Source organism: Mycteria americana, chromosome 12 (genome assembly GCF_035582795.1).
Source record: "Mycteria americana isolate JAX WOST 10 ecotype Jacksonville Zoo and Gardens chromosome 12, USCA_MyAme_1.0, whole genome shotgun sequence".
NCBI lineage: Eukaryota > Metazoa > Chordata > Aves > Ciconiiformes > Ciconiidae > Mycteria > Mycteria americana.
Window position 1 is genome coordinate 438,758 of NC_134376.1, and position 27,930 is coordinate 466,687.

General features: G+C 43.8%; 4 protein-coding genes and 1 long non-coding RNA gene across 11 annotated transcripts in view; 3 read left to right on the plus strand and 2 right to left on the minus strand.

Annotated features, from left to right (window-relative positions):
* IL4R (interleukin 4 receptor) overlaps positions 1–2,829 on the minus strand; it is a 17,502-nt gene extending 14,673 nt beyond the window's left edge. Inside the window, exon 1 of one of the 2 annotated variants that reach the window (XM_075515288.1) lies at positions 2,691–2,829. The gene's annotated coding sequence lies outside the window, so the exon portion shown is untranslated. Of the gene's footprint in view, positions 1–1,478; positions 1,764–2,690 lie in introns of those variants that run through there. The other variant, XM_075515289.1, reaches the window with a different exon arrangement.
* Positions 890–3,397, plus strand: LOC142416152 (uncharacterized). Its single transcript, XM_075515318.1, has 3 exons — positions 890–922; positions 1,876–2,999; positions 3,166–3,397. Exons 1-3 carry the CDS (start codon positions 890–892, stop codon positions 3,395–3,397), a joined length of 1,389 nt encoding a protein of 462 aa, XP_075371433.1.
* Positions 3,369–18,529, plus strand: NSMCE1 (NSE1 component of SMC5/6 complex). Its single transcript, XM_075515305.1, has 8 exons — positions 3,369–3,515; positions 4,118–4,261; positions 12,804–12,925; positions 14,177–14,254; positions 15,595–15,741; positions 16,718–16,834; positions 17,729–17,849; positions 18,300–18,529. Exons 1-8 carry the CDS (start codon positions 3,449–3,451, stop codon positions 18,380–18,382), a joined length of 879 nt encoding a protein of 292 aa, XP_075371420.1. The 5' UTR covers positions 3,369–3,448; the 3' UTR covers positions 18,383–18,529.
* Positions 18,530–20,379: 1,850 nt separating this feature from the next.
* KDM8 (lysine demethylase 8) lies at positions 20,380–27,851 on the minus strand. Of its 4 annotated transcripts, none has more exons than XM_075514825.1 (7): positions 27,527–27,849; positions 26,765–26,931; positions 25,254–25,386; positions 24,295–24,336; positions 23,380–23,529; positions 20,703–20,795; positions 20,380–20,604 (listed from the first exon to the last, which is right to left on the minus strand). In XM_075514825.1, the coding sequence occupies exons 1-7, from the start codon at positions 27,818–27,820 to the stop codon at positions 20,440–20,442; spliced, it is 1,044 nt and encodes a 347-aa protein (XP_075370940.1). In that variant the 5' UTR covers positions 27,821–27,849; the 3' UTR covers positions 20,380–20,439. The 4 variants fall into 4 exon arrangements, with proteins under 4 accessions (XP_075370940.1, XP_075370937.1, XP_075370939.1 ...); XM_075514822.1 differs by having other exon boundaries at positions 27,305–27,849; XM_075514824.1 differs by lacking the exon at positions 23,380–23,529 and having other exon boundaries at positions 27,305–27,851.
* Positions 27,568–27,930, plus strand: part of LOC142415910 (uncharacterized) — a 163,374-nt gene continuing 163,011 nt past the window's right edge. For all 3 annotated transcript variants that reach the window (XR_012777579.1, XR_012777578.1, XR_012777577.1), the window contains exon 1: positions 27,568–27,704. This is a non-coding gene — a long non-coding RNA (uncharacterized LOC142415910). The remainder of the gene's footprint in view (positions 27,705–27,930) is intronic.

The window sequence follows — 27,930 nt, forward strand, 5'->3', positions numbered from 1 at the left end:
GCAAACTTTTTTTTTTTAATAAGAGTAGTGGACTATAAATCTAATGCAAAGGGAGAAAAATTTAAAATGGCAATAGCTTTCCTGTCTTGTTAGCCCTTAATTTTTTCCTGTCTTGTTAGTCCTTATTTTTTTCCTTATATCAGATAATGAAATACCAATCTTAAAAAAGTAACACATACAGAGAATACTAAAATCACAGCAAATCTAGTAATCACCAGTAACCTAGTAAATCACCAGTAACCTAGAAAACCCAATATATTTGAGGAAAGTAAGGTGTAAAAGACATGACTTCCCCAAAACTATGAAAGAAATCTCTGTCGGGGCCAGAGGCAGGTCGATGTGATTACTGGCACAAGTTATGTGCTTTTATCATCTCTGTCTCTTGAAAAAAAAAATGACGTGATTGAAAAGATTTCATTTACTATCAAGAAAAACAATAATAACTTCTGGTCTGGGCTTCTAAATAAATTAGGGTCACATTAAATCTACAGGCATAATTTGCAAAATTGTTATGCTCAAAGAGTAATTCGTGCCCAAAAGACAGGGGATAGTAACTTCTGCAGAAGGCTGCTTAATTTACCTTTGCTGCAATTGTACAGGTAAAGGACCACGCCCTATTTTAAAACTGGCTCTTTTTAAAATTAAAGTACATCTTGTCTTATTCCTTCTGGTTTAAAACATTGGCTGTAACCGCAGACTAAAATCAGATAAGCAGTATATACCAAAGCAAAAGTTCATCAACTGATTTTGTATCAAAATTTGAAAAGAAAAAAAGTTACGGAGTAATTTCCATCTTTTTTTATTGCTGCTTTTAACTGAATTTTTTTCTAACTGCCTATATAAAATGGCAGACCTTCAGGAATATAAATCGTAATACCTACTCTTTGACATGCAACGTGACCATCAGAGGCAACCGCACAACGTATGTGTATGGTGAAAAGCGTAGGTGTCTCAAACAAAGTGAGTTTTCACAAGAATTTGGAAGCTGAGGAGGGAGCGCTGTATACTACATTAAGGAGGAGGTTTAGATGAAAGGGTAGACTGGAAGATATTTAGAAGTTCCAATAATTAAGGATGGCAACTTTGGCCAAGGCAGGGCCAAAAGATAAAATTCGACAGTTCCCACTTTGCGTTATCTGTGACCCATTCCCACACCCTTCTCTGCCATTCGGCTCAGACACCACTGTGTTAGTGTTACCTCTCCTTGGGGAGACCACTGCAGTGGAAGGCGTTGGGTAAGCAGAAACTCAAATCCATGACCAGGTCCTCAGGTTTCGGATTCTTTAGTGGGGAGGCTCTGTCCCATTTTTTTATCTTAAAGGGCACAATACACATATTATTGCGCCTCTAACACAGTATTTCCTGCATTGTTGTGTGATCACTAAAGAAGGAATTAAACCGCAGAATGGTGGATTTCCCAGGAGCAAGACATTCTTTTTTACTCTTTTATTCCTTCATGTAGTTTGGGATACTTATACCATTAATGTCATTTTACCCAACAACATGCAGCAACATACAAACGATGCCTGCATTCCTGGAGCAGGACAGGGCACATCTGGATAAACCTCTCCTCATATATGAGGAGAGCCTCTCAAAACAAGCAGATGGGTTTTCTTTAGAAAACTTGAAACTGGCCAGTTTTTGTTTATGACCTAAGCTGAAGTTTCTGCCTTCCAGCCTATTTTCATATTGAGATGACAGAAGTCGGCAAAGGGCATAATAACTTGTCCTTTGGGCCTGGAGGGAATACAGTTCTTTCACGTAATTTGCCGAACTGCAAACCACAGCCTGCAATCAGCAAGAGAACTTCAGACATTTTCTAACTTAGAACTGACAGAAAACTATGGACACTGTTGAATTCGGACACGCTGAAAGAAAACGCCAAAACCACCACACGTCTGGACTAAACCAAGGAGAGCAGATCTCTTCTGCGCCGAGAGTCCGAGCCCCTGCCCCGAGAGCTCGGCGCAAACCGCTCCGAGGGGCCCCCAGGCTCCCCACGCAGCGGGAGCGACTTGCGAGGAGGGCGCTGGGCGGCGGGGGCAGCTCTGCCGCCCGGAGCCCGCCCGGCCTGCCGAGCCCCCCGCTCGCGGGCCGCGGCTCCGGGCCGGCGCGGCTCGGACACGGGGCCGCAGCCGGAGCTCCCGCAGGCTTTCCCGCGGAAGGGAAACGCCCGGGAATCGCACCGGTCTGGTCCGAGTTCTTCCAAGGGCAGCGCCGGAGCTCAATCCCCCCGCGGAGGGAAAACCGCTCCTGCCCACGGCGACGCTGTCGCCGGCTGGCGGGCGGCAGCAGCGCCCCGAGCCGCTCCGCCCCAGGAGCCGCGGCCGAGCAGGAGCCGCGCCCCGGGGTCTTCAAGGGCCCGCGTGGGGCGAGCGCTCCCCGCCGCCCCCTGGCAGCCGCCCGCCCCCGCCCAGGGCCCCCACGAGGCCTAGGGGCGCTTCACGGCGGGAACCGGCATCCCGCCCCACCCCGCCGGGCCACCGCCCGCCGGCTCGGCACGCCGGGTCGGGAGCACGGGAAAGCGAGCTCTGCTCCAGCATCGGTGAGGAGAACGGCAGAGAGCGCGGCAGCCGCGAAGCACAGACCGCGCAGATCCCGCTCCCGCCGCAGTTAACAAACAGAAGGAGCCCTGCCCTCCCCTCCCCTCCCCCCCGCCGAGCGGGGGCAGGAGGAGCCGCCGGAGGTACCTTGCCTGGTCCGGCTGCCTGTCGGAGCGGCGCGGCGGGCTCCCGCGCCCGGGCTTCGGTCCGGACCAGGGCGGTCCCGGCCCCGCGGCACCTGCGGGTCCGCCCCGACACGGGCGCCGCGCTCCCCGGATCTGCGTCCTCCGCCGCACCGCAAAGCACTTCCCTGCCGGCGGCCCGGCCCGGCCCGGCCCGGCGGAAACGGCTGTCGGCCGCACGGGCACACCCCGGCCCGCCGCTCCCGCTGCCAGCGCGGCGCCGCCTACGCCGGGCGGAGGCGGCCGAGCACGCGCGAGGGCCCCGCGCGGGACCGTGGGCAGGCGGAGCCCGGCCAGGCCGCGCTCCCAGGGCGGGGAGGAGGAGGAGCCGCCGCCCCTTCCCAGCAGCGCCCTTCCGCGGCGGCGGGGCCGTGACTCAGCCGGGGCCGCCTCCGCCGGGGCCGCGGGGAGCGTCCGTCTCTGCCGCCGCGCCGGCCCAGGGCGAGATCGGGAACCGGCCCGGCACCAGGCCCGCGCCCCTCGGCACGGTGCAAAACTCGCGGGGAGCCCCCCCGCCGCCCCGACACGGGGCGGGGCTGCTCCCCCCGCCCCCACGACGGCCCCGCACGGGGCGGGGCCGCTCCACTCCCGCCCCCCACGGCTCGTCACGGGGCGGGGCCGCCTCCACTCCCGCCCCCCACGGCTCGTCACGGGGCGGGGCCGCCGCACTAGCGAGGGGCGGGCACTGCCGCGCCCTGGCCCCGCCTGCTGCCGAGCCAATCGATGGCAGGCGGTGGCAGCGATCACCGAGCTGTCGAGCGCGGGGGGCAGCGGCGCTGCAGGCCGGCGGGTGAGGCGAGTGGGGAGCGGCAGGGCAGGGCAGGGCGGGGGCCCGAGCGGCCGGAGGCCGAGGGGCAGGCGGGCCTCGGCAGGGGGGCGAGGGTTGGGGGCGGCAGGGGTGGGGATGGGGCGGTTTCTCGGACCGTGGCTTCACCGGTGGGCTGCGGCTGGCGGCGGGCCCGAGGCCCGAGGCCGAGCGGGCGGTGAAGCGGCGGCGGCCGGGGCAGGGCGGAGCTCGGCCAGGGGCTGCCGGTCGCTCTGCGAGTCTGCCGAGGAAGCAAGCTGGGGCGAGTTAGGAGAGCTGGCGAGGGAGCTCTTCCGCGTTTCCCTGAGCAGCCTCCAGCCGCTGCCCTGGGCTCGGTTTGGGGAACGGCAGCACAACGCCTAGGTTGTTTTATCCTGTAGCTAAAAGTAGTTGGACGTTATGTTTTGCATCCCTCTTCTAGAACCTTGGAGTCAGTCGCCGTCTGTGTTCTGAGAACAACCTGAGGCATCTGCTTTTTTGCCCTGATTCAATATTAGAGAGTTTAACTGAAATCTTATGTGTGTTTGGACTGTGTATTTTTAATTTGCGTGAACATGTGCATTAATTCCAGCTTACACCTCTTGCAGCATTTGAAGCCTGGTGGAATATTGCGATGGCAGCTCAGATGACTGATGCTCATCGACGGTTCTTGCAGGTCCTGATGTCTCATGGGATAATGGAAGGATCAGAGGCTAGGAAATTACACAGGCGCTGCTGTGAAATCCATAAAGGTGTGTCTCTCTTCTGGAGAAAAAGTAGGGAGATGGAAGAACTATTTTTTTTCTTAGTGCAGCTTGCAAGTAATTAGATTTCTGAAAAGCATACATAATCTAAAAAAAAGTTAAAAAACTTCAGTGATGTGTGTTCTCTCTCTTTCCTAAAAGATAAAATAACACAGCAATGAGGAAACTAAGTCTTAATCAGGTCAGACTCATACAGAGCACTTTTTATTTTAGCAAAGATGTTTTTTATACGTTACACATTTAAAAAAAAATTCATTTTTGACACTGATAGTGCTGAAATTTCCAGAATGTTTTCCTTCATACTTATTTGGAAAGATTTCCTTTGCAATGTAGTATGAAGGGTATACTGTTTTCTGTCTTGAGTAAATCTGTCACATCTGACCGATCACGTGGTCAGCTGGTTAGTTTTAATATATGCTATACCAAGCTGAATTTTATGGCACATGTAACAAAAATTTGGTTGTATACTATCAAATCTGTTTGAAGTTCATGTTCAAACTTAAGTAGTACAGAAATGTGTAATCAACTTGATAAGGACTTTTCAGAGATCGGCTTACAGATCAGAGATCTCTATTTCATCTTCACCAATTTTGAAAATATGGTAGGCACAAACCGAAATAAAGCTGTAGTGAGTAATGTGTTTAGGACTAATTAATCGGTAGGTATTAGATGTGTCAGGTGCTGGTTCCCAGAAAATAGTGAAAGAATAAAATGCCTCTATATTCATCTTTTCCTTATTTATGAACAAAATTGAAAAGGACGAGGAATGTGTAAGAACAAAAAGTGCCATTTAAAAGGAAACACGCGAATGCTGTTCGAATTAGCGATTTCAAACCATCACTATTGAAAGGCAGATAACTCCGGCAAATCTTGTTTAAATTACGCATTCTGAGATCTAACATGCACTGAATATATGCCTCAAGTGATTTTCTAGTCCTCTGGTATTTACGACTTTAAAAATAAAAGCTGCCTTGGCAGTTATTTGAGGGGTTTAGTCAGTTCAGGATACCTGTGTGAGTCTATTGGGAGCTGAACCAATAGCTGCGGGGGAACTGAACTGTTCCGTTGCTGGTGGCTAACTGGGTCGATAACTTTAGCATCACCATTACTAAGCACTCTTTCTCTCTGTTAAGAGAGACGAGACTGTAGTCACTGATGCACACAACCTGTTGTGAACTCCCTCTTCCTTTGTTGCCACAGGTGGAGTCCTTTCTGGGCAATGGCACTATTTATGTATTTTCCTTAGTTAAAAGGAGTCAAACAGACTCCATATGTTTTCAAACTCTCCTGAGCCAAAAGAGCTTATTTCAGCACCTGCCCAAATTTCTGACTGAAAAAAATGGAAGCATGGAAAAATAACGTTGCTTTTTACAGGTTTACTCCTGTATTTGTGAGAACCAAGCTACTGTGATTTGTAAAAGAATTTATCAGAAGTGCTAGAGATGGCCTAAGCCAATAGCATGGCTATAATGAGTTTATTGCGTGTTAAGAACAAAGAACCTTCAGAAAAAAAACTTTACGGCTAGATCGTGTTTTCAGCATGTGGGATCAGTGAGCTGTACTGCAGTGAGAGCTGATAGAGTTATTATTCATTAGGAAAGTTTATTTAATAGAAGGATTTAGAAAATATGGGTCCATTGCAACTGCTGCCTACCAAGTACTTGATATTTTTTCTGCATAGTGACAGTTGATGTGTAATGGAAAAGACACAGTGTGGGAGTTTTAACTGTTACAGTTTTGTTAAATGCTCCACCTAGGAAAGCTTTTTGTCATGTTGGGAGGCAAAAGGATGTTGAACGTGACTCACTGAATGGAACACTTCCCCCCACATTTGTTTTGTGAACAAAAGAATCAGTGGTTTGAGAAACCCATCCTTGTTAGGGGCAAAGTTAACAGTATCACAATTTACAAGATCATGGTAATAGCATTTTTATGAGGAAATGGCCTGACTGGACTGTTTCTAGATGAAGTTCTGATTTTGATGTCGTTTCTTCAAATACATCTTAATACTGCTTAGTGCAATCTGAACAATAATGTTCAAAATGGATCAAATCTAATGTTACTAAACTAGCTTACCTGAGTTAATTCCTTTCTCCTGCAGGTTGTAAGCATTACATAACAAGGCTGTCTTTTATCTATGACATTGGTTTCCTTAAATCCAAAAGGATAAAAAAGCTGTGTCAAATGAAGTCAGGTCATACAGTAACCAGCCTGTGCAGCCTCTGAGCAAAGTGATCTGAAAACTTTCCTTCCTGGTGTTTGGCACATTCTCTTGTTCTGGTTTGTTTCAAAATCCTAAGCCTTTTGGCCAGGAGACGTCTTCTTATGTTTTGTGTACCACCTGCATGCTTCCTGTTAGCAGACAAGTGTCTATGCTAAAATCCTCACGCAGCTCTGAAGGAAAAGCTCCAAACATCTACCAAAGTGCTGCGTAGGACCACTAGAACGTGTACAGTTCAGTTAGTATACGAATTGCAGGCTTGTTGAGGAGGGTTGTTATAATTTCTCATACGTTTTTCCTGGAATCCCTTAATGCATGCTGTTTCTGTCTGCACAGTGTTATGGCTTCTCCAGTTATGAAACTCATTGTAGTGCAAAGTTAAAGACATCTTGTAGATCTCTAGCATTATATAATAGCTAAGGTACCACAACATTCTCGGCATCCTTTCTGGGGCGGCTTTGTGTGTTGTCTGTGGGTGCAAGCTGGCATTTCCTTTGTTTGTGTAGTCAGGGAAATGGTAGTACCTGAGTTGGCTGTTGTTGGATCCCTTTACAAGACACTGTGGGAGGAGAATACGCAGAATATTATTCTGACGCTGACCCCAGCCTGAAATCAGGGAACAGTAAAAATAGGAGAGTTTGTAGTTATTTTTCCTGCTGTCTTCCAAGCCAGTTGAAGGTCTTTAATAACTGGAGCTCTGGGTTTACACTACTCTGAATAGTACAGCTGGAAAGATGGTGCCTCTCCCCTGGAAAATACATTTCTCTCTGTAATAGCATGACTTTTTTTTTTTTTTTTTTTTTTTTTTTAACGGATCGTGGAATAAATACTGAGATTCATGTGCTCTCTATCCCTTGATAGATTTCCAAGTTTATCTGTTTTTTCTTGGATCCAGCATATCTTCATTTGACGAGTATTTAAATATAACAATATTAGGCATTCTTGTGATCAGCATTTTATTTTCCAAAGACATGGTCATTTGTAAGAGTTTTCTTTGCCACATTCTTCACAGCCAGAAGGTTAACAGAAAACACAGATATATTTTTCTTTTGCTATACTTTTGATGAACCTAAGGATAATTTGGAGGGACAGAGTCAGGTTGCCTTTCAAACCAATGGCCATATTTACTGAAGGACAATATTAGGTAATATTTATACAATTAATTATAAAATGTAACTGTATATTAAGTTATAGTAGAGTTCATTAGAAAAATGGCTGATACAGTCCATATGTGAAAGGATGTTTAGAAAAATGGAAGAATGAGAGAAAACTGCTTTTTTCCTGCCTATTTGGATGTACAGGAGGAGTGTATTGATTAAGCATTCATTAACGTGGATTGTATCAGACTGGCTTTTGTCTAACTATCTTTTGCATTTTATTTAACTGGCTTGGTAGCTTCTTCTTTTCAGAAGAAAAGAACTGTTAGTGTCAACTTTAGTCTACAGTCTTACCAATTTCTTAAGCATAATATATTTTGTGCTTGGCCATTGAAAGACCCACTAAATAAATTATATACAAGAAACAGGGATTCATAGAATAGACAAGCATTTTTGCTTTACATGTTTTGTATGTCTTTTAGTATTTAGTATTCTAGGAAGAGCTCCAGCATCTGCTCCTGTGTGTGACCCAGTGTGCTCAATAATGCTTATATCTTGTCTGCAAAGTTCAGCTAGAGCTTGGGGGAATTTTTATCTGTGGTGGAATTTGCAGATAACCATCTGTTTGAAGTCTAAGTTTTATGTTACCAGAGAATTGTTCGCATTGCAAAACAACGGAATAATCCACTGTATGGTTGTCTTGGTATTTTGCTTTATAGTGCATGAAATATGTCAAAACTAGAAAAAGAAAACATGGTTCTTGGCTTCTCAAACTAGGCATTTTTGTGTAGGCAATGAAGAGTATCACAAAGCACCGACAGAAAAGGGACTGGGGAAGATCAGTGGGAGTATAGACAGGGAGATCACACAATTCCTCAGCAGTACTTTGCTATAGTGTAGTGAATGCTTTTAAGTAAATGCACTTCAGTTATTTCTCTTACGTGTTGAGGGAGAAGTGAATGCTGAGGAAATGTTTTGGTGAGGATGAAATGAGGTTTTCTGGTGGACGGCTGTACTTTCCTCCTCTCACCTGCTTCATATTGCCCATTACCAGTTCTGGAAGCCGTGCTCCTGCCAGCCTTAGTTGTATCTTCTATCTTGTCACAATGCCACCCGCTCTACAGGGACTCTTCTGGTTTTACTGTGGATTTGTATCTACTTATCTATAGAATTTAAGGTCAGAATGAAGTAATCTATTTTTGCGTCCCACATAATGCAGGCTATATTTTCTGCTAAATATTTTTTTGCTACATATCAGATGCCTTGTAGCTGGACTGAAACATAAAATGTGGAGAAGCTTATGAATTACTCATTTTGATGTTCTGGTAATGAAGGCTGACTATATCCCTGGGGTCAAAATTCAATACTCCCTGTGTTAAAAGACTGAAAAAAGATTGGATGTGTCAGTCTCAAGCTGTACTGACCAGCACTGTGGCAGAGTGTAGGTGTTAGTCGTCACGCAGGTAGCGGGTTAGTGGTTACACTTTAAAACTGAAGTTTTGCCTATGAGTCCTTACTGAAGTTCATTAGAACTTTTCAAGTGTAGCAACGTTGCAGTGCTGGTGAAAATCCATCTGCGCTGCTGGAATAACTGAGTATTCCCCCCCTCCAAACTCCTTTGCAGTCTGACTGGTTTTGTTCTAGACTGTCGTGTTGCAGTACGCTACTAGAAGCAGCAACTTGTTCTTCTTCCCAGTGATTCTGTTTTTCATGGGAAGGCTGAAACACATATCGTAGATGTACGGGTAGAAAAAGATTTAATGTGAATGGTTTCATATGAGTTTAAAATAACGTAAAGCAGGATACATATAAAAAAATTATCAGTGAATGACATAGTCTAGTCCATAGTTGAAATGTCATTAAGCTCTCTGAGGCAGGGATTGCCTGTATTTATGTATAATACCGTGTGCTATTACAAGGAAGTGTTCTGGCTTGTTTTTGATGTTGTTAAACAGAAGGGAAAAAAAAGGTGTTGTACAACATGTTGCTGTGAAGTGTAATTAAGAATGTTTTGTTTTTAAAGAACTTTGTAAACAAGCTTTTAGATTCCCTATCGGTAATGATCCTGTTGCTTCAGTTTTTTCTAGCTATAATAAAGTTAGATGGCAGCATTTTCAAATCCTGATAGGGAGCTTCTTGTTATATTAATCATCTTAGTACTAAGAGAGTAACTGAAGGAAATGGGAAAAAAACCCACATTTTTTTCCTCAAAGAAATTCACTTTTCTGAATGCTTTATTCTTCTGTGAAATGAAAACTGAGCATCAGTGGCTTAAAATTGAAAGTAATTTGTCATGTTATTCTTCACGGTTTGTTCTAGTTTTTTGTTTAATTCTAAAGTTTGCAAACAAATTAACTCTATGCCAAAAGCTGTTGTATAGTTACTAATTTTTTAAAATATGGTTTGATCTTGAAAATCAGCCGTAAATATAAACACCAGTTGTCAGTGGTTTATATTACATCTGCTCAGTGTCATCAAAGTAGAAGAAAAACATGACATTTTCGTAATGATGCTTTGCAGACTAGAATTGTGCTTAATCTTCTGGTTACGGGGAACGTGGCAGCTGAAGTACATAGATACGGTAACTATGTGTTTAGGTTTTACATGAGTAAACGTCCTCTCTCTTTTCTTTTAAAGCATTCACTCAGCTCATTTGTAGTCTCTTGCTGTGAACATGGGAGCTCTAATTTTGTAATGGTGTCAGTCTATTTTTAAATTTATCATGAAGCTGTGGCATCTCAGACTAGCCTAAGTAATAAAGATTCCTGTTGTTCACTTGTCTTTAAGCAAGGAAGTTTAAAACAGTGCCTGTTGAAAAGTGGTATTTGACCAAGAGTGCCAGTTTGTTTGTTACAGTACCTGCTGTTTATAGTTTGCAGACAGACACATTCAGACAAGTTTCTGTTTTCTCTGAGCGCCTCTGCTTTATCTTCAGTGAGGGATCTGTTCAGCTCTTCTTATTTGAGTTTATTATTAAGAGTTTGTTTAAACTTAGGGGAAAAACAACCCCAAACCCCCAGAATATTTGTGTTCCATTTATTTACTGTTTCCTGTTTGCTCATCTGCTATCTGGCATTGAACTTGAAATACTTTCTTGTAAAGAAAATGCTCCCAAGCAGTGTTCTAGGGTAACACATAATGAGCTCTCTTCTAATGCTGTCATGTGTTATCTTTATTAAGCGTTCAGGGCTGAGAATTGTTTATTGACAGAAAGAATAATACCTGGTTCCTGGCATATATACTGGCATATACTTGGTTTTAAATGCTATGAACAACTTTGTTGTGTTCATAATTGGGTACTGGAATAGCAATTTGCTTTAATTTTATTTGACTGAAAAGAGATTACAGTAAGTACATCTGTGATATAGTATTAGCTGAGATTGCATTTTATGCCCTAGAGAAGGAAATAATTTATTTCTGTTACAAAAAATACTTTACAGCAATTGTAACTAAGTCTTAGATTTTTTTTTTTTTTATGGTACTACATTTTACAGGGAAAGTTACTGGAAATTAAGACTTTGCAAACAGTTTAATCCAGTATTTTGGAAGTAGGGTAGTCCTGGCTCTAGTATGCATCTAACATACTCATGTTACAACAAGGTCTTCTTAAATACAGTCCTTTGAAGCAGTATTGACACCTCTGAGATATTTTACCAGAAGAAAAAAGGACAAAGAGATTCCTGTACACGCATAGTCAGAATACAAAGATTGTGGATGCTTACTGAATGAAGATCATGTTAGTTTGTCCAATTTCTCATCAAATCTGTTGACAGTAAATAACTTGTTTTCCATAGTAATGTATTTGAATAAACAGTTTCTACCCAATCAGTTGCTATGGCTGCCTGTACAAGAACTGTTTTACAGAGGCAAGTCAAAAGCTTTTGCAAATAGTAAAGGGCATTTATAATTTCTCCTGAGTCTGGAATTGTAAATTGACCAACTTTTTAGATGTTAAAATTGTTAAGTGCAGCTTTTGGTGTGGTCTGTCCCTTGTTCATTTTTTATGGAGAGTTTGTATCCCTTTTTTTCACAGGAGATCTATTAGAGCAGCCATTCATCTCACATTAAAATGTTACAGCTGGTGTACAAAAGAATATTCTTCTGTTATCTTTCATCTTACCCTCTTTTAGATCTGTCACTAACGCTCCCTGCCTTTGATGTATGCAGAGTGTTTCCTGCTGACAGCTGCCACGACAATTTGACAAAATTATACTTACTTTAATGTTATACTTACTTTATTATTATTATTATTATTGCTGTTTGTTGGTTTTGTTCACTTAAGGAGTCTTATATATCAGAATCATGAACTTTCTGGGCAGGAGCCTCCTGTGACTGATGTTTTTGCATTGTACTACACTATAAAGTGCAGTGGGGTTTTGAGAGTGGGACCTCTGTCTGATGCTGTTACACAAGTGAGCGACTCTTCTAACTGAGAATAGTATAAAGTTAGTGATAACTGGTAGTATTTTTGAGACATCAGTCATTTTTCTAAAGTTATGAGCTGTTGCTTAACTCTGTTTTTCAAACCCTAGCCTGCTGAAGTCAACGGGAGTTTTGCCACTGACATCATTTTGTTTTGGATGGAAACTCTTGAGGGCGTGTGCTGTTGCTTTGCAAGCAAAAGCCATAGCACGTGCTTTTACAGAACAACTCCAAAGTCCATCTTAATCACGTCTATGATAGAACATCTGCTAGTATTTAATCTGTTTGTAGAACACAACACGAGATATTACCTGTATTTCTACAATGCTAGAATTTTCCGGTATGTAACTTTATCATTTACATGCCATTAATTTGTGAAACAGAACACAAAGAAACAAGGAATCCCTTGCATGTAAATGAAAGAAAGCAAGTATATTTTTGTATTGTGTATAATAATTTTTCCTGGTCATGTTTTATTTCCAGTTCAACTTGGTTCAAGTCATTGTAATTAATGGATTAAGGCGGTGGGTTCCATACAGCGAGGCAGAATGCCTGGACTCTCTAAACTCTGACTTTCAGGGAGCTGAGCTTCTCTGAAGGCTAGCAGTCAGCAGCACAAGAAAATGATATGTCTGCTGAATATAACAGACCTGTTTGAATTCTGCCTCACTACCTGTTAGCTCTTTTACCTAGGAAAAAAAATGTTTCCGCGGATAAAACATAAAAAGATCTGCCTGATGTGTAATTGTCTGGGTTTTCTGTATATGTGCTTTTTCTTATTTATTTTCAGTTTACTATGCGCATGATAAACTGGATGATTTCGTCAGTACCATTAACAGCCATCTACAGCCTTTGTTTATGCAGATCCGGAAAGGAATGTCGGAAAGCGATGGGAGAGCACATTATGCTTTAGTAAGTACGTGATGTGTTGCTATCCTGTGGTTTGGCTTCTCACGACCAGTGCAGATAGCAGAGGGAGCCTCCCATGTCTCCCGCTTAAAACTAACCTTTGAATAACGTGCCAATAAAAGCTTTGCACACCTTCCGATTGTAAATGGGCAAAACAATCCAGCTCTACCTGTGCGTAATAAACATAAGACTGCCCTAAGCGCCATCTTTGGATGTTAGAAAGATTGAGGTACCGAGGGTCGTTTTCCTACAGTCTATCTATAATAGAACTACTATTCAGAGAAAAGGGAGAGACTCTAGAACTGAAGGCTGCATGTGCCAGCAGGCTTCTTACTCTTAGCAGTGTCTGCATGGTTTATGCAGGGCTGTTCCCCTCTTACGCTGGCAGCTGCTGTAGAAGCCGCTTGTAGAACAGGGAAGTGGGAGGATAAACTGCCAACAGCCTAGGTGCGTGGAAATGGAACATGGCAGCAAGGACTACAGCAGCATCTGATTTATTTAGCATAAACATTGCTTAAGTGCTGAAATGAGATTTCCTTCACAGGAAACTTTCTTTCTCAAGAGGAATTTTTAAGCTAGAAAACATGGAGAGCCCTCCAACTTTAGTTTTCTTTTTCTCTGACTCAAAAATCAACCTAGCATAAAAGGGTTGCTAAGGAATGGCCTATAAAAAGTTTCCCTAGATGCTCTGAAATGTGCATGTCGGAGGGAAGGTTATATAGTAATTTCAAAAGACGATACAGGTGGTATTCTAACATTAGCTGCTGCTTTTAACCTTTCTGTGTCATTTTGTCATGTGTCATATCATAAGTTGAGCTAATGATAAACAGCAGTAGCATGTGCAATAAGAATATGAAATATCAGTAACTGTTTTTCAGTGAAACAAAAATGTGTATTATAACATAGTTACTGCTACTGTCCAGCACAGTATCCTGGTGTAATATATTAGTTCTACTATATAGAACTGATACTCTATATTAGTTCTATAGCGGGGAGGTGGGATTGTTTAAGAGCTTGGACTGGGCAGAGGCAGCTGTGGAGAACATATGGCTGGAAGATCAGGGGTTGTAAAGAAAGGACTCGAGTGCCATCTTTAAGGAACAGCCTCTTTCATGCCACTTAAAGAAATGACATTTCTGTTAATTGTAAGAGGATGTATTCCTTAGCCCAGAGGATCTTTTACAATTTATGGTGTAGAAATACAGCTTTAGTTTAAGTATTATAAACTCAGTTTAAGTATTATCTTTTTTGTAGGTGAATTTGGCAGAAACTGAAATAACTAAAATGGCATCTGACTATACAGAAAATGAATTAGAATTGTTCAGAAAAACAGTAAGTATGTCAGTTATTAGTTAGTAAATCACATTATTTGTGAAGGTACCATCTTTGAATGGAAATGGAAATGAATGGAGGTGTGGTTCAGGAACCTAAGTTCATCCCAAATTGAATGGGGGGGCAGGGACGGGAGTATATGCAAGTAATGACTCCCTGTTGCAAGTCAGTTGTCGGTAAACTGAAATCGGCAATAGGGGAGTGCTCCTTGGCGTTAGTGACTTGACATATCTGCTTTTAGTTAAACAAACAACTTTTTTTGGGATTTTCAGTTGTGATACTGAATTTTTCACTGGCTTCAGTAGTCTAGTAATACACAGTAGATTTTAATGCTCATAACATACAAGTTGGAGTTGCTGATTTCAATAGAAACATTTGTCTATTGTTACAGCTTAGCCAATTAATTCTGCATTTAATAAATAGTCAGAATGTTGCTTTTTAAACAAGAAAACATACACTTGAGAATTTTTTAAAGTTCCAGATGGAACTATTGGGCTGAGATTCCAGGACATTTGATGTCTAATTTATTATCAACAATCATTCATGTGAGTTGTGATCATAGCTATGTATCTTGCATGTTTTAGTGAATTGTTTTAGTGTCTTGAACTTTGAGGCCTTAATTTCTCCAGCTACTAGACTTTTAAAATTTTTTTTTTTGCACACTCATTAAAATAAAATTTTCTGTATAAACCGGAAGGAGAGGTGTATTGACTATTCTGTGACAGCTGCAAAAGTCTAATCTACATGGCTGGTACCCAGAGATTTCCCTGCCCTCCCCCATTATTGGTGAAGCACCTGTACAGCCGTGTCGGCACCACAGAGATGGCATTGTGGTGGCGCGTATTACTAATGGCATAAAAACTCTGCATGCTGCTCTGTGATAATAAGCAGCAGGAATGTTTCCAATGAGAGATTCTCTGAAGATTGGCAATACTGCTACAACCTTCAAGTGCCAGGTAGGTTCAGCAGTACTGATGCCTCCAGAGTGGACAAACTTACTTTAGTAGCAAGAGATTTTTCCTCAAAAGAACCTGGACAAAGAGCAGATAAAAAGAAACAGACCTGTCACCCCTGAGCATGCTCCAGCGTCCCTGAATGCAGCTTCACTTAGGCAGCGCTGTACAGTTCTATTTGTGGAAATGGTTTCTTGGCAAAGATTAAAACTGTCAAGGTAACAATGATTGTTGCAGCTTTTGGCCTTTGTTTTATAGTTCTGGGTCAAGCCGTATGCTGTAGTGTCTTTCGTATGTACGGATGCTAAAAAAGTGGCACATTACTATAAGGTGTGTCTATCTAATTGCGTGGATTTTTTTAATAGTTGAAAATGTTTCTTTCTGTAGATGGACCTAATCATTTTATCAGAAAATGGCTTTGCCTCTTCTACAGATATTTTAAACTTGGCTGACCAACTTAAGACAAAGAAAATGAAGAAAAAGGAAGTGGAACAAGTGCTGAAAGTTTTTGTGGAGGATAAGTGGCTTTCTGAGGTAACTGCTGTACCTTTTCAAGTGTTCATTTTTTAATAGATCCAGCTATTATTTTCTTATGGATGTGATGGCTGGAACTGGAGATGTTCTTTAATGAATGATGGCAAAAATGGTTTTGTGGGGCCTGTGCTTATTGCTGCTCCAGCGATTTTTGCAGAAAAGGCAGTATATTTACAAGGAGAAAGTCCTTGGGTAGCTCTGTACGGGACAACATTGTTTCAATTTCTTGTACCTGAGCTAGGTGGGCACGTGTGTACAGCCCTGCATTGCGACATACAGACATCCTTTGTACACAACAGCATGGCATACTTAAACGTGGAACAAGAGCTGGGGAAAGCTCTTCGGGGTGATCAATGCTGATAGTTAAATTTAGAATATCCTGAAAAGCAGTGAGGCCAAACATGTTGAAAACTCCTGTACCAGAAATGCATGGGCCACTGTGCACATTTTTAAATCTCCTTTACTTCATGAGGGAGAAATTGAGATTAGCTTACCATGTGGACACTGCCGTTGCTTGCCAAGACAAGTGAGACCTCAATCCCTTTTCTCCTGGATTCATTGCATCATAGATCTCCAGCCTGCTGCCACACATTTACTTACGTTAGACTGATTTAGCAGAGATTTTTCCAAGATACCTCAAGCAGTAAATACCTAGATTTTACTGAAAGCCAGTAGAATTTCCACTAATGTGCAAATGGAGGGTCCCAAAACTGCATGTCTTTGTTAAGGAGAGCATTGGTCATCTGTACCTTCCAAGGACTAGATTTCTGTTAAAGGTGTGAGATCTTTATTCTGATCCTCTAAACAAAGTAATTCTGCTACTTCAAAAGTGTTTTGGCTTTGCATTATATCGGTGTCAGCATGTTTATTTCACGATGGCAGTAAAAAGTGCATGTCGAATGCTTGCTAGCAGGTGGTAGAAAGTCAAAAAAGGTAAAAGGAATTAAATTCCTCGTCTCGCCACTTGTTTCCTTAGAGAAATGGAGAATATACTCTGCACACTCGCTGCATAATTGAGATGGAGCAATACATTCTCAGCAACTACCAAGATATGGCAAGGAAATGTAACATCTGTCACAGCCTTGTCATCCAGGTAACATTTGTTTTATTACCTCAGTAGGCATCTGCCGATGTACTTATGTGGTCATAGCTGAAGTCTGTGATACTTTCCTTTGAGTATTAGACAGGCACTGAAAAATTCTGGTCTTGTATTCTTGTAATGGTGCCCATGTATATAAAGAAAATCCCTTTTTTTTTTTTTTTCCCCCAGCGTAGGTATTTTATCTTCTGTCTTTGGAAAAAGACTTGGAGCAGTATGTCCAAGTATAAACTTGGAGAAAGCAAATTCACCCAATGAGGAACATTATTGTGCTGTCTTGCTTTCCAAAGCCAGCAGGCTAGAGATGAACCTCTTATCCTTAAATAGGCGTAACAGTTAAGTGTTAGCTATGTTATCTTTGGACCTTACAAAGAGCAGTCTTCATGTGACACACGGTCATCTTTGGTCCTGGGATTTTGGTTCAGGAATTGCTTGTGTCTTGGACTTCAGAATGAACGTGTATGCTTATGTATAGCACGCTAAAGCACTGTATTTTGATAGCTCGTAAGTTACCAGTTTAGTCTTGCGTAAGTGGTTACAGCCTGAACTCCTATTCCAAAACTGCTGCGTTCTCTTGCTCCTTGACCCTGCATCTTCTCATCTTCCCAACTAACATGCTTCCACGTTACTTTTTCCATCCCAATTGGTCTCCCTTATTGCACCCAAATAGCTCAGTGTTGTTTGTCTTTCAAGCTAAATTTTATCCATGCAGGGAAACGGTACCTCCTTTTATCATTTACCAGCTTTGACTTTCGAGTATCCACCAACTGTACTGTGTGAACCACTCTTTGGAAGAAAGCATTGCATACCCGCTGCCCTTTATAACAACATTATGTTAAACTGAAGGACAGGTTAGAAAGATTTTTTAATCAACACTTCTGATTTCAGAGCCAAGTATGTGAATCCTGTGGAATTGGAATGCATTTACCTTGTGTCAGAAAGTACTTTAGAGCTCAGACTGAACCACGCTGTCCGCAGTGTAATGATTTCTGGTCTTGTGACATTCCAGGTACCAAGCAACCTATTTTAAAAAAACTGAGTGTAATAATTCTGTGATATTCAGTGGCACTGCCTGTATTATTTGTAACTGTAGTTGAAGTTATCCCTGATTTCAGTTGTATGTTTCAGACAGTAAACCATACATGGGCAACACTGAGCCCTGAAAGGGCAAGGATTATGCCTTATGGTCACTAGCAGATCCTGAGCACATTGTTTCTAAGAACATTAAAGTGTGTGGGGGGAGTAGGCGACAGACACAACACATAACACTAAAACTTCTGGAAATACTGAGCTTCTAAGAAGAGCACAGTCTCTTTGGAATTCCTCTATTTAGCCAGGGAAATTGGACATTCTGAACAGGAACACAGGAATACGTAAGGCATTTTAAAAATCTGGAGGTTATACAATATCATCCTTTTTTGTGTGTCATTCATTAACCTTCCGTTTGATTTCTTTACAGGTATGAGTCGGATAGACTCCCAGTCACCATCAAAAACAGGGAGAGCAGAGAAGAGCTTCACTCTCAGCACTAGACGATGCTAGTAAAACTTGCTTTCAGTGACATCTTTTTTCCCCGCTCTTGCAGAACAGCCAGACTGTACTGTATTCATTAGTAACAGCACATTGCTCAGTGTACTTATTTTTTCCTGAAGTTTTAAGAATCTTACAATAAAACTATCATTGACCTTCCTGTTCTTCTTCTTCACAGTTATGCCTGCACAGCTTTCTTGGAGGCTGTTTCGTGTACGTAGTTCTCCATATTGTTGGGTTGGGACTCTCGGTGCATGTTTGGGAATGAAAGATGCAAATGCTTTTAGTCAGTCTTGCAAGTTGATCTATGCAGGTGAACTATTAAAAGAAGCCCTTCTCGGCAACAGCGTTCCCTATTTGTACAGTTTCAGCTGCACAACTGAAAATGAAACCTATAACTAGCACCGCAGGGCTTCAAGTAGGTGAAAAATCAATGTGGCACTTGTGGTCTCCTCACTAAGAAGGCTGGCTGAATATCGGACCTAGGGCTAGAGTCTGAACACTTTCACTTGGCACTGTTGCTTGGTTTTTGTCCCTTCTTTAGATGCAGAAGAGTTCATCTGACATAAGGCTAGGTCATGAGCAGCTACGCTCAGTAAGAGAGGGAATATTCCCACAGTCAAAACGATTGGGAAGGAGTAGGACAAGACTTTTGGGGCAATGGCAGCTTATGTCTGCAAAGTGTTGAAAAAACTACATCTTCAGATTCTTTTTAGTTTTTAGTATTAGCACTTCCAGTTTTATGTAAGGATGCTCTTTCCTTTAAGAGCAACTTGAGAAAAAGACAAGGGCTAGATATTGCCAGGTACCAGAATGGAATGGCAGTGTATCTTTCCGTAGTAGAAATGTGTGATGCTGCAGAAGGCAGAGTGTCAGCAGTTCAGCTGATGGTTAATCAAAGTATGATTAAGCTTCAGTTTATTTAACTGCAGATAAACTATGGATTAACTACAATTAATTGTTCCTAGGCCTTAACACTAGTAACTTTTTCCGTATAGGAGAGTCCTGGTTTCAGCTGAGATAGATAGAGTTAATTTTCTTTATAGTGGCTGGTATGGGGCTATGTTTTGGATTTGTGCTGAAAACAGTGTTGATAACACAGAGATGTTTTAGTTGTTACTAAGTAATGTTTGCCCTCGTCAAGGACTTTTCAGCTTCCCATGCTCTGGCAGGTGCACAAGAAGTTGGGAAGGGACACAGCCAGGACAGTTGATCCAAACTGACCAAAGGGCTATCCCATACCATACGGTGTCATGCTCAGTATATAAAGCTGGGGAAGAAGAAGGAAGGGGGGATGTTCGGAGCGATGGCATTTGTCTTCCCAAGTAACTGTTGCCCGTGATGGAGCCCTGCTTTCCTGGAGATGGCTGAACAGCTGCCTGCCCATGGGAAGGAGCGAAGGAATTCCTTGGTTTGCTTTCCTTGCGTGCGCGGCATTTGCTTTACCTATTAAACTGTCTTTATCTCAACCCATGGGTTTTCTCACTTTTATTCTTTTGATTCTCTCCCCCATCCCACTGGGGCGGAGTGAGCAAGTGGCTGTGTGGTGCTTAGTTGCTGGCTGGGGCTAAACCATGACAAGGAGATGGGTATCTTGCATCCCGGTAGCTTTTTTTTCTTCTAACGTATTGAACCTTTGGGTAACACCATCCCTCATTGTTTATGTAACTCCAATTTTTACTGTTATTAAATCCAACTAGAAGAGAACACTATCCTGATGTTCCAAATACAGTTTGAAGCAGAGTCCTGGCAGTGCCCGGACTGTTTCAGATGTACACACGCGTACAAGATGATGACCTAACATGCTCTTCATGAGGAGTTCGTATTAGAGACACCCACAAAAATAACGTAGCTGTAGCATCTTCTTTCCATTTACCCATCCAGATTCTTTCACCATGCTGAAGCAAGAGTTTGTTGTTTGTTTTTTTTTTAATCCACCTCTAACCTCTGGATAGGGAAGAACATTCTCATGCTTAAAAAGAATTCTCTTGTGAGAAGATGCCAGATGCTACTTTTTCTGATTTTTAATTCCTATTACAATGCTAACAGACTTTATGCATGCTTCAGAGCTATGACCACCAGAAACTGACAGAGAAGCTGATATCAAGCGATCGCACATAGTGCCAATATTTAACTGGAATAAACAGAACCTGTCCAGGCATCAGAATACAGGACTGAAATGCAGCCTTTCTGAAATTGGGAAACTTAACTAAGTCAGGATCTTCCACATCAACCTATAAAAAAACCAAAACAATCATAGTAGAATGTCTTTACTCAAATATGATTTGATAAAGTAACATTACTGATATTAAAATTTCAGGCAACTATTTACCTGACTAGTGTTGTGAAGAATTTGGCTTTCATGTGGGTACAGGTTTTCTGAATCTTGTGGTGAATATAGACGGATATACTTTCTTCCAAATACCTGTATATATTACAATAAATGTTTTCCATCTGCCATTAACCTGTGCATTACTGGAAACTGTGGGCCATAGCTGGCATTTAGCAGTAAAATATACCTAATTACAAGAAACATCATTATCTTTGTTAGTAATAAACAGACACCGCTATAATAAAAGTTAAAACAAATCGGACTATTGGAATTCAGGTACCTGTTCCCTTGGAGCAGATAAGAATTTGAAATACCAGGAAATGCCTTTAGCCAAATTACTTTAAGTTCAAAGTTGAAGGCACCCAATTTATACCATGTTGTTTGGGCTCTACGCAGCTAGAAAGTAATTAGAAGAAGAACTAAGAGGTTGAGTCTTCGGTGCAGTTCACATCAGCAGGCCGCAGAGTGACTGCTAAGCTTCCATATACTCCTTTAGCTCTTATTTGTGTTACCACTAAATCACTTCTTTCACTGGAGTGCTTAAGTGAAAGACTAGAATTCATAAGGCAAGTGGACTGACCAACCTGAACACTACACTGACTTGCAAGTCACAGGTGCCTCAAATGAAGTGGCAGAATAAGCAAGAGTCAAAGCTGACTCCTGCATTGATACCAGTGGAATGCCCACAGAAGGCACAGGGTGAATATTCATGCTGCTTGTGCCAGGATTCAAGATTTCTTCAAGGGCCAGGCATGATCATATTTGTTTGGAACTATCACATAAAGGGTAAGTCAGTATGACTAACCACCATACCCTGGGCTGGCATTACGCTACCAAACTATTCCTAACCAAGCTGCTCTTCCTCTATCTTAACATCCCTTCCCATACAATAGAACAGGATTTCCTGAAATCTTATCAACACCCAAGTTGTAATGCTAGATGTTTAGAGTTTGTTGCTTCATGGACAGCACGTAAACGTATTCTAAAGGCTGGACAAGTTTCAGTGTATTCCTGCCCGTCCTACTCTTCACTATCACTGGTTAAACTACTAGAGCATTGATCCGAATAACTATGGCAGTCCATGTGTTTTTAGGATGCCTTCCACACCCCAAAGGGATTATGGATATTAATTAACTCTCTAAAGAACCAAGTGTTAAGTGATATTTTTGGTGATGTGTGGAAGTAAAGGAAGTGTTGGTTACTGCTCCAGCACACACTCTGAATCCTTCAATTTTTTTGGGGAGCAGGTGTTACATGGACTGCTGTGAGCCATTAATGGCTCCTTCCTTCACTTGCCTCCCTGGGTTAAGGCCCTGTATATTGCAAGGCTGAATGCACAAGCTAATTGGCAACAGCCTGCATCTCCAGATACTGGTTTCCTCATTAATGGAAACACTACGATCTCTGCAGCAGCTACCACCCAGCCAGTAGGATCATTGCACTTTGTTACCTGTGCTTGTGCCTTCCTGTACTCCACAGCTACAGTGTAAATGGCATCAAGAGGCAGGGCAGTTTTAATTGAAAATTGAAAACTGCCAGATGATCTGTTGTTCAAATTACAAACTCTTTTACAGCACTGGCAGATAATCTCCCATTTGAAGTTCTGAAGTTTGTAAGGGAAGGGAACTCTTTTCCCAGTCCAACAACTCCTGTAATGGACTTCCACCCAAAAAATGCCACACAAGCTTTACATAGTGTGTATAGTAGGATATTTTCCTTTCAGAATGTGGGGGGTGTGTGTGCGTCAGGCAGGTTAGCAGGGAAGAGAAATACAATATGTAATTGCACGGCAGTTGTAAAAACCCACGGTAGGAAGGCCTGAATTAAGACTCAGTTGCAAGTGAAAACACAGGTTAGCAAGACGCAGCTGTTTGGGACAGAGGAACTAAGGCTCAACCCATAAATAAGCACAAGTAGAAAGTATTCAGTGTCATGATCCTGCTGGAAAATGTTTGAAAGTGTAAGCCATATTTTTTTTACAAGAATCTGATGGGATGGAGGAAGAAACAGCAATCTCCTTCCAGTAAGCAAAAAACCAATCAGCATTTGAAGATGTACAGTTGTCAACTGCTTGGACCAGGAATACGTCTTTGGACTTGTATAGCGCTCACCACAAAGGGCCCCAGTATTTTACTGTGTTACTCTGCACTAAAAGTCATCATCAAGAAGCCTACCAACAGTAACGCACTTAGCAGCAATGAGGTCACAGTGCAAATATTACTTTATCTGACTCTCCATGCATGCACAAATAGGTATTTTACTAGGTAACCTGAAGTGGATTAAAGTATGCACCTAAGTCCACCCCAAAATCTTGCTGTTCCAGAAAAGGAAGTTCCTTGGTACACCATTTCAGGATCCAGGTTCTTCCCAACTCTGTTACAAATTCCTTGTGTGACCCTGGAAAAGCCGCTTCTTGTGATTTCCATTTATCATCTGTAAAATGAGGCTAAGTACTGGTCTATCTTAATGAGGAGCACTTGTGGCCTAGAGGATTACACTGAGTATTAAGCTGCAGTAGCGACAAATGCAATAGAATAGAAAAATAATACCTGCATATTCTCTATCCTCCAATTGTTCGTCAAGCTGTCCGCTACCCTTGTCTCTAACACTTACATACCATAAGCATTTTTTCCAGCTATAGCATTAATGGCATGTGCAGAGTAAGTAGAGTACAGACCTGCGCTAAAAAATTTTGCTGGGGATCCTGATGAAGAGGTGAGATAGTGCCTTCTGGACCAAACCAAGCGTTAATGGTGATGTCATCTTCTTCCCCTTCCCCCAGGCAGCAGTAGTCAGGGATACTGATATCCTCTTTCAGTTCTGGGATCTACTCCCATAAGGAAATAAACATTAGAAAGGGTACGTGCTGACTTGCCAAAGGTATGTAATTCATAGAACCAAGGAACAAGGCTTGACACAAAGAAAACAAATGACCTGCTTGTCCAGCAAAGGCAGGAGAGAAGTAGCGGAACTGCTAGGAACCTGCAGGAAATGTCCTCACGCTTTCTGTCCTAGCAAGCAGATTCTGTTGCGAGGAGAGGTGGGAGAAAGAAAGGGGTTTCTCATTCTTCAGAGACCCTTTGCTTTAGCAGAAACCAGAGAAACCCACAAGAATAAGTAGGTTTGCTGTTCATGGAAAAGGAGCAGCTGATCTTTTATACACTAAGCTTGCTTCTTTGTGAGATTCCTTTTTACATCTCCCACCAACCTAATCTCTGGTTAACTGGAATGACATTTCAGAACGTATCACCACTGAAGACTGTTTCCTGTCCAAATCTCTTCCCTGACTTACATATTCTTTGGGGAAATGCTGCTTTCCAGGCGATACCCCTCGAAGTATATGCTACCTTGTACCGAAACAGCACTAAGATCGAATGTCTTCAACCCTGAAAGGGTTTTGTTTCCATGCCTTTCAGCCAAATGGAACAAACCCCTCCCTCCGTTCCTTCAAATTGTGGAAATAGAAACTTAAGAAATACTGTGAATTCTCCATATGCCCTTCCATCTAGTAGAGTTGACATCCTCAGAGATGACTTGTGCTACAAAGGGAACACTGGACTGCAGAAAGATAAAAACATTCACTCAGTCTTACCTGATCAAAAAGCTGGTGCTGGGCAAGGTATCCTACAGTGTTCTGAAATTACAGCAGAGAAAGAAAAAAATGCATAGTGACATATAGGGTAAGACTTCTCAGTCAGTTAACTTACTTAAAGGTGAGTAGAATTTACTTATAGGTAACATACATTTCCAACGCCCTATTTCAGAGTACTAGAATTGTTTCAACAGTTGACTAGTATAAGGGGTCTTCTGAAATAGTAACTTACAGCTACACAGAAACTGTAAGAGTGTAGATATATCCCCACAATCAGCAAATTATCTAGCTCAGGTTACTGGAAGAAGCCTAGCTATAATCCTACGGAGTCTTGACAGTTCTATTGCAATCCTGTGACAATGCTCTGCATCTTTACAGCTAGACCCTGCTGGTACACAGACTAGTTCACCTTCACACCCTGTAAGTATCTCGATATTCTATTCCAGGCTGCACCACCGACCAATTTGCAATGGCACATGGTCCTTCCTGCCAGAAGACTAAGAAATAGAAATGAGGGCTTCAGATCCTCAGCTGTGAAAGTAAAAGGACATTCAACTGCCAATCAACTTTTAATTTTTTTACCTGGTGGCACATGAATTTGGATCTTGACCCTAGATCTCACTAAGCAGTTTAATAACCAAGAGGAACAAAACTGCTGGCTGAGGATCCCTTATCCTTAGACTCCACCATTCAGGCTTTTACTGCAGAAGGTATCTATCTATTCATCAAATTCCAGCTGCTGTACATTCAATTATATATAAAAATCAAGCCTAGCTATTGTCGCAATAACTATTTGTAGCTTCAGATCTTGAAAATGTCAAACCTTTTAATTCAGAGTTGTGCTTATAGCATACCTTCTCCCTTGACATTGCCTCTAAGCAATGTTTGTTCTAAGCAGGAATTGTGTACCAGTAACACACTGCTGTATTTAGAGATGAAACAAAATGAGAGTAACAGACCTCATTCACAATATACTGGTTGATGAAGTCACTGACAGTCATGAGCTTCTGAGACCATTCCTCATCGGTGTATCGGGTACCCAGTTCCACGGGGACTGTGCGGCACCCTGCGACTTGACAAAAATAGTCCACACTGAAATAAAGAAAGTTCTATTATCTTTTTATACTGCTCTTCTTACTAATTTTCAATGTAAGCAATCAATCAAAATCAATCTTTTAGAGTAATAAAACTCTACTACCATGAGTTTCTTCTCTCTAAGACCAACCAACCAGAGACAAGAGGCAGCAGAAAAGGATGCAAGGAGCAAGGAAGCAAGCAGTCAAGTTTGCGTGTACATTACGCCACAACTGTCTGTTTTGTTGTTTTAAAACCTTTTTTACCTCAGTCAACTATTGTTTCCTTACGAGCTAAGGAGATTTAAGCTGTTAGCCTCTCTTGACTAAGGATGGCTAATCTTTTTGCTGCCTGCTGCCACGTTTGCTAAATAAAATGTTTTATCTTTTTATCTTTAATGCTAGATGAACTCTCTGTCAGTGCCAAATTCTGTATACAGGTGCCAATAATATCTACCCTGGCTAAAGTCAGAGAAATAACTTTGATGGGTGGTATACATCTCTCCACTGACAAATGATATTAACTAAATGGAGAAGCTCATCTTTTTAAGTGTCTGAAGTTAAGCAGTGGAGTACCTTCCCTCAAAAAAGAATAAAACCCTTATGAAACAACAAGTGTGTTCAGTTAATGTCAATTTTACCCTTGGCTGTGGAAAGAAAGCAATTGCTCAACCTAAGCACGAGTGTTTTTTCCCCTTTTCTAAGGAATCATGAGCTTTATCTCACAAATATTCAATTCTCAGTATTGGAAATGTTGGCTCCATTGCCTACATTACACAAGCAGCACAATGTTATTACTCACTCCTGAATGGCAGCGTCTGAAACTCAGCACTCAAACACGACACTGAACAAACATCAGTGCTTGTACTTGGGAATGAGAAGCCAATCATGCCTACTCACACATCTCTGAAATTCAACTTCCATTGCGCTAATTATCAGCAAGTTCTGAGACGTAAAAATCACTGATCTGCGTCCAACACAGACCCAGTTCAGAGGTGAGCAGCTCACTGCAACAGTTAGCAGCGCATGCTTGTCCCTGGTTTCCAGCTGAGCAACACGCAGCATCAGCAATCCGCCAGAGCGCTCCCTGCACAGCCCCGGCAGGCAGGGCTGAGGGCTGCCTTCCAGCCCTGTCCCGGCCAGGACTGGGTTTCCCCGGCACACTGCAGCACGTACCGTGCAATGCTCTGGACGGTTCGATGCACTTCCCTCATCTATGGGGCAACGTCTACAGAGCAAAGGCAACGCTGCAGCAGGAAGGTGCTGCCGACAAAAGTCACTCCCAATGGCCCCTGTCTTCTGTGAAGGTCTCTACTGCTCTACTGAGCATCAAGATACCTGACACAGAAAGCGATCCTCGCCCTTACCAGGACAGGGAAGAAACTCTTATTTCTCACCTCCACTTCTTCATACAGGGCCAGTGGTCAATAATCCCCTCTAAGACCACAGGCTTCTGCGGAATTAGATAGTTGTCTCTGAAATGCTCCAGCGAAGGGCAGCGAACACGTGGAAGCGCAACTTCTGGCTGCACAACAGGGACTGGAGGGGGGTCAGTCCGGACCCTCTGGAACAGAGACGTCCTCCCTCAGCAGCTGCTAGCGAAGGCCTCCGCGGCCTCCCCGCCCGCCCGGCCCGCCTCGCCCTGCGCCGGGCCGCGTACTGCCGGAGGGGCCCCGGGAACGGCGGGGGGGGGGGGGGGGCGTGTGTGTGTGTGAACAGACGCCGGGGAGGGGAGCCCGAGGGAGCCCGGCCTCGCCCCGGCGGCGGGAGAACGAGGGCAGGGGGGCAGAACGAACGAGGGGGCGCGACGGGGGGAGGGTGGCGGGGAGCCCACGGGGCGGGGCCGCGAGGGCAAGGGGGGGGGGGCCGAGAGGAGGAGGGAGCCGGGCGGGAGAGCCCGGGGGCCAGGTCGCCTCAGGGCGGCGGGCGAGCGGTACCTTGGCGCTCCCCTCGGCTGCGGCGCGCCGCTTCCCGCCGGGCAGGTGCGCCTGCAGGACGCGGACGAGGCGGGCGAGGACGTTGTCCAGGACGGAGGCGCCCATGAGCAGCCCCATGTCGCAGAGGCGGACGGCAGGCGCCAGCGGGCGGCCGGCGGCGACCTCGGCCAGCGCCCCGAAAAGGCAGCCGTAGGCGTAGACCTGCCGCCAGGCCTTGCTGACCTCCCGCCAGGGCCCCGCGTTCAGCTTCTCCCACGAGTAGTCGCGCAGGACGTCGCCCAGGCGCCGCAGCGCCGCCGCCGCCGCCCCGCAGGGCCGGCCCGCCTCGCCGTAGAGCAGCCCGCGGGCCCGACGCAGCAGCGGCAAGACGCAGTCCTCCACCTCGCCGCTCAGCGCCAAGGTCAGCCCCTCCTCGGCGCCGGGCAGCAGCGCCCGTACCTCTGCCCACAGCGCGCCGCCCGCCGCAGGGCCGGCTGCCGGGCCCGCCGGGCCTTCCGCGCCGCCGGGCGCCGCCATGGCAGCGCGCCGGCTGCCAGCTTCCGCGGCGCTGCCGGGCCTGCGCGGGCCTCGGGGGCGGGCCGCGGCGGGACGGCCCGCCCGGCGCGGGTCGGGGCTGCGGCGCGGCG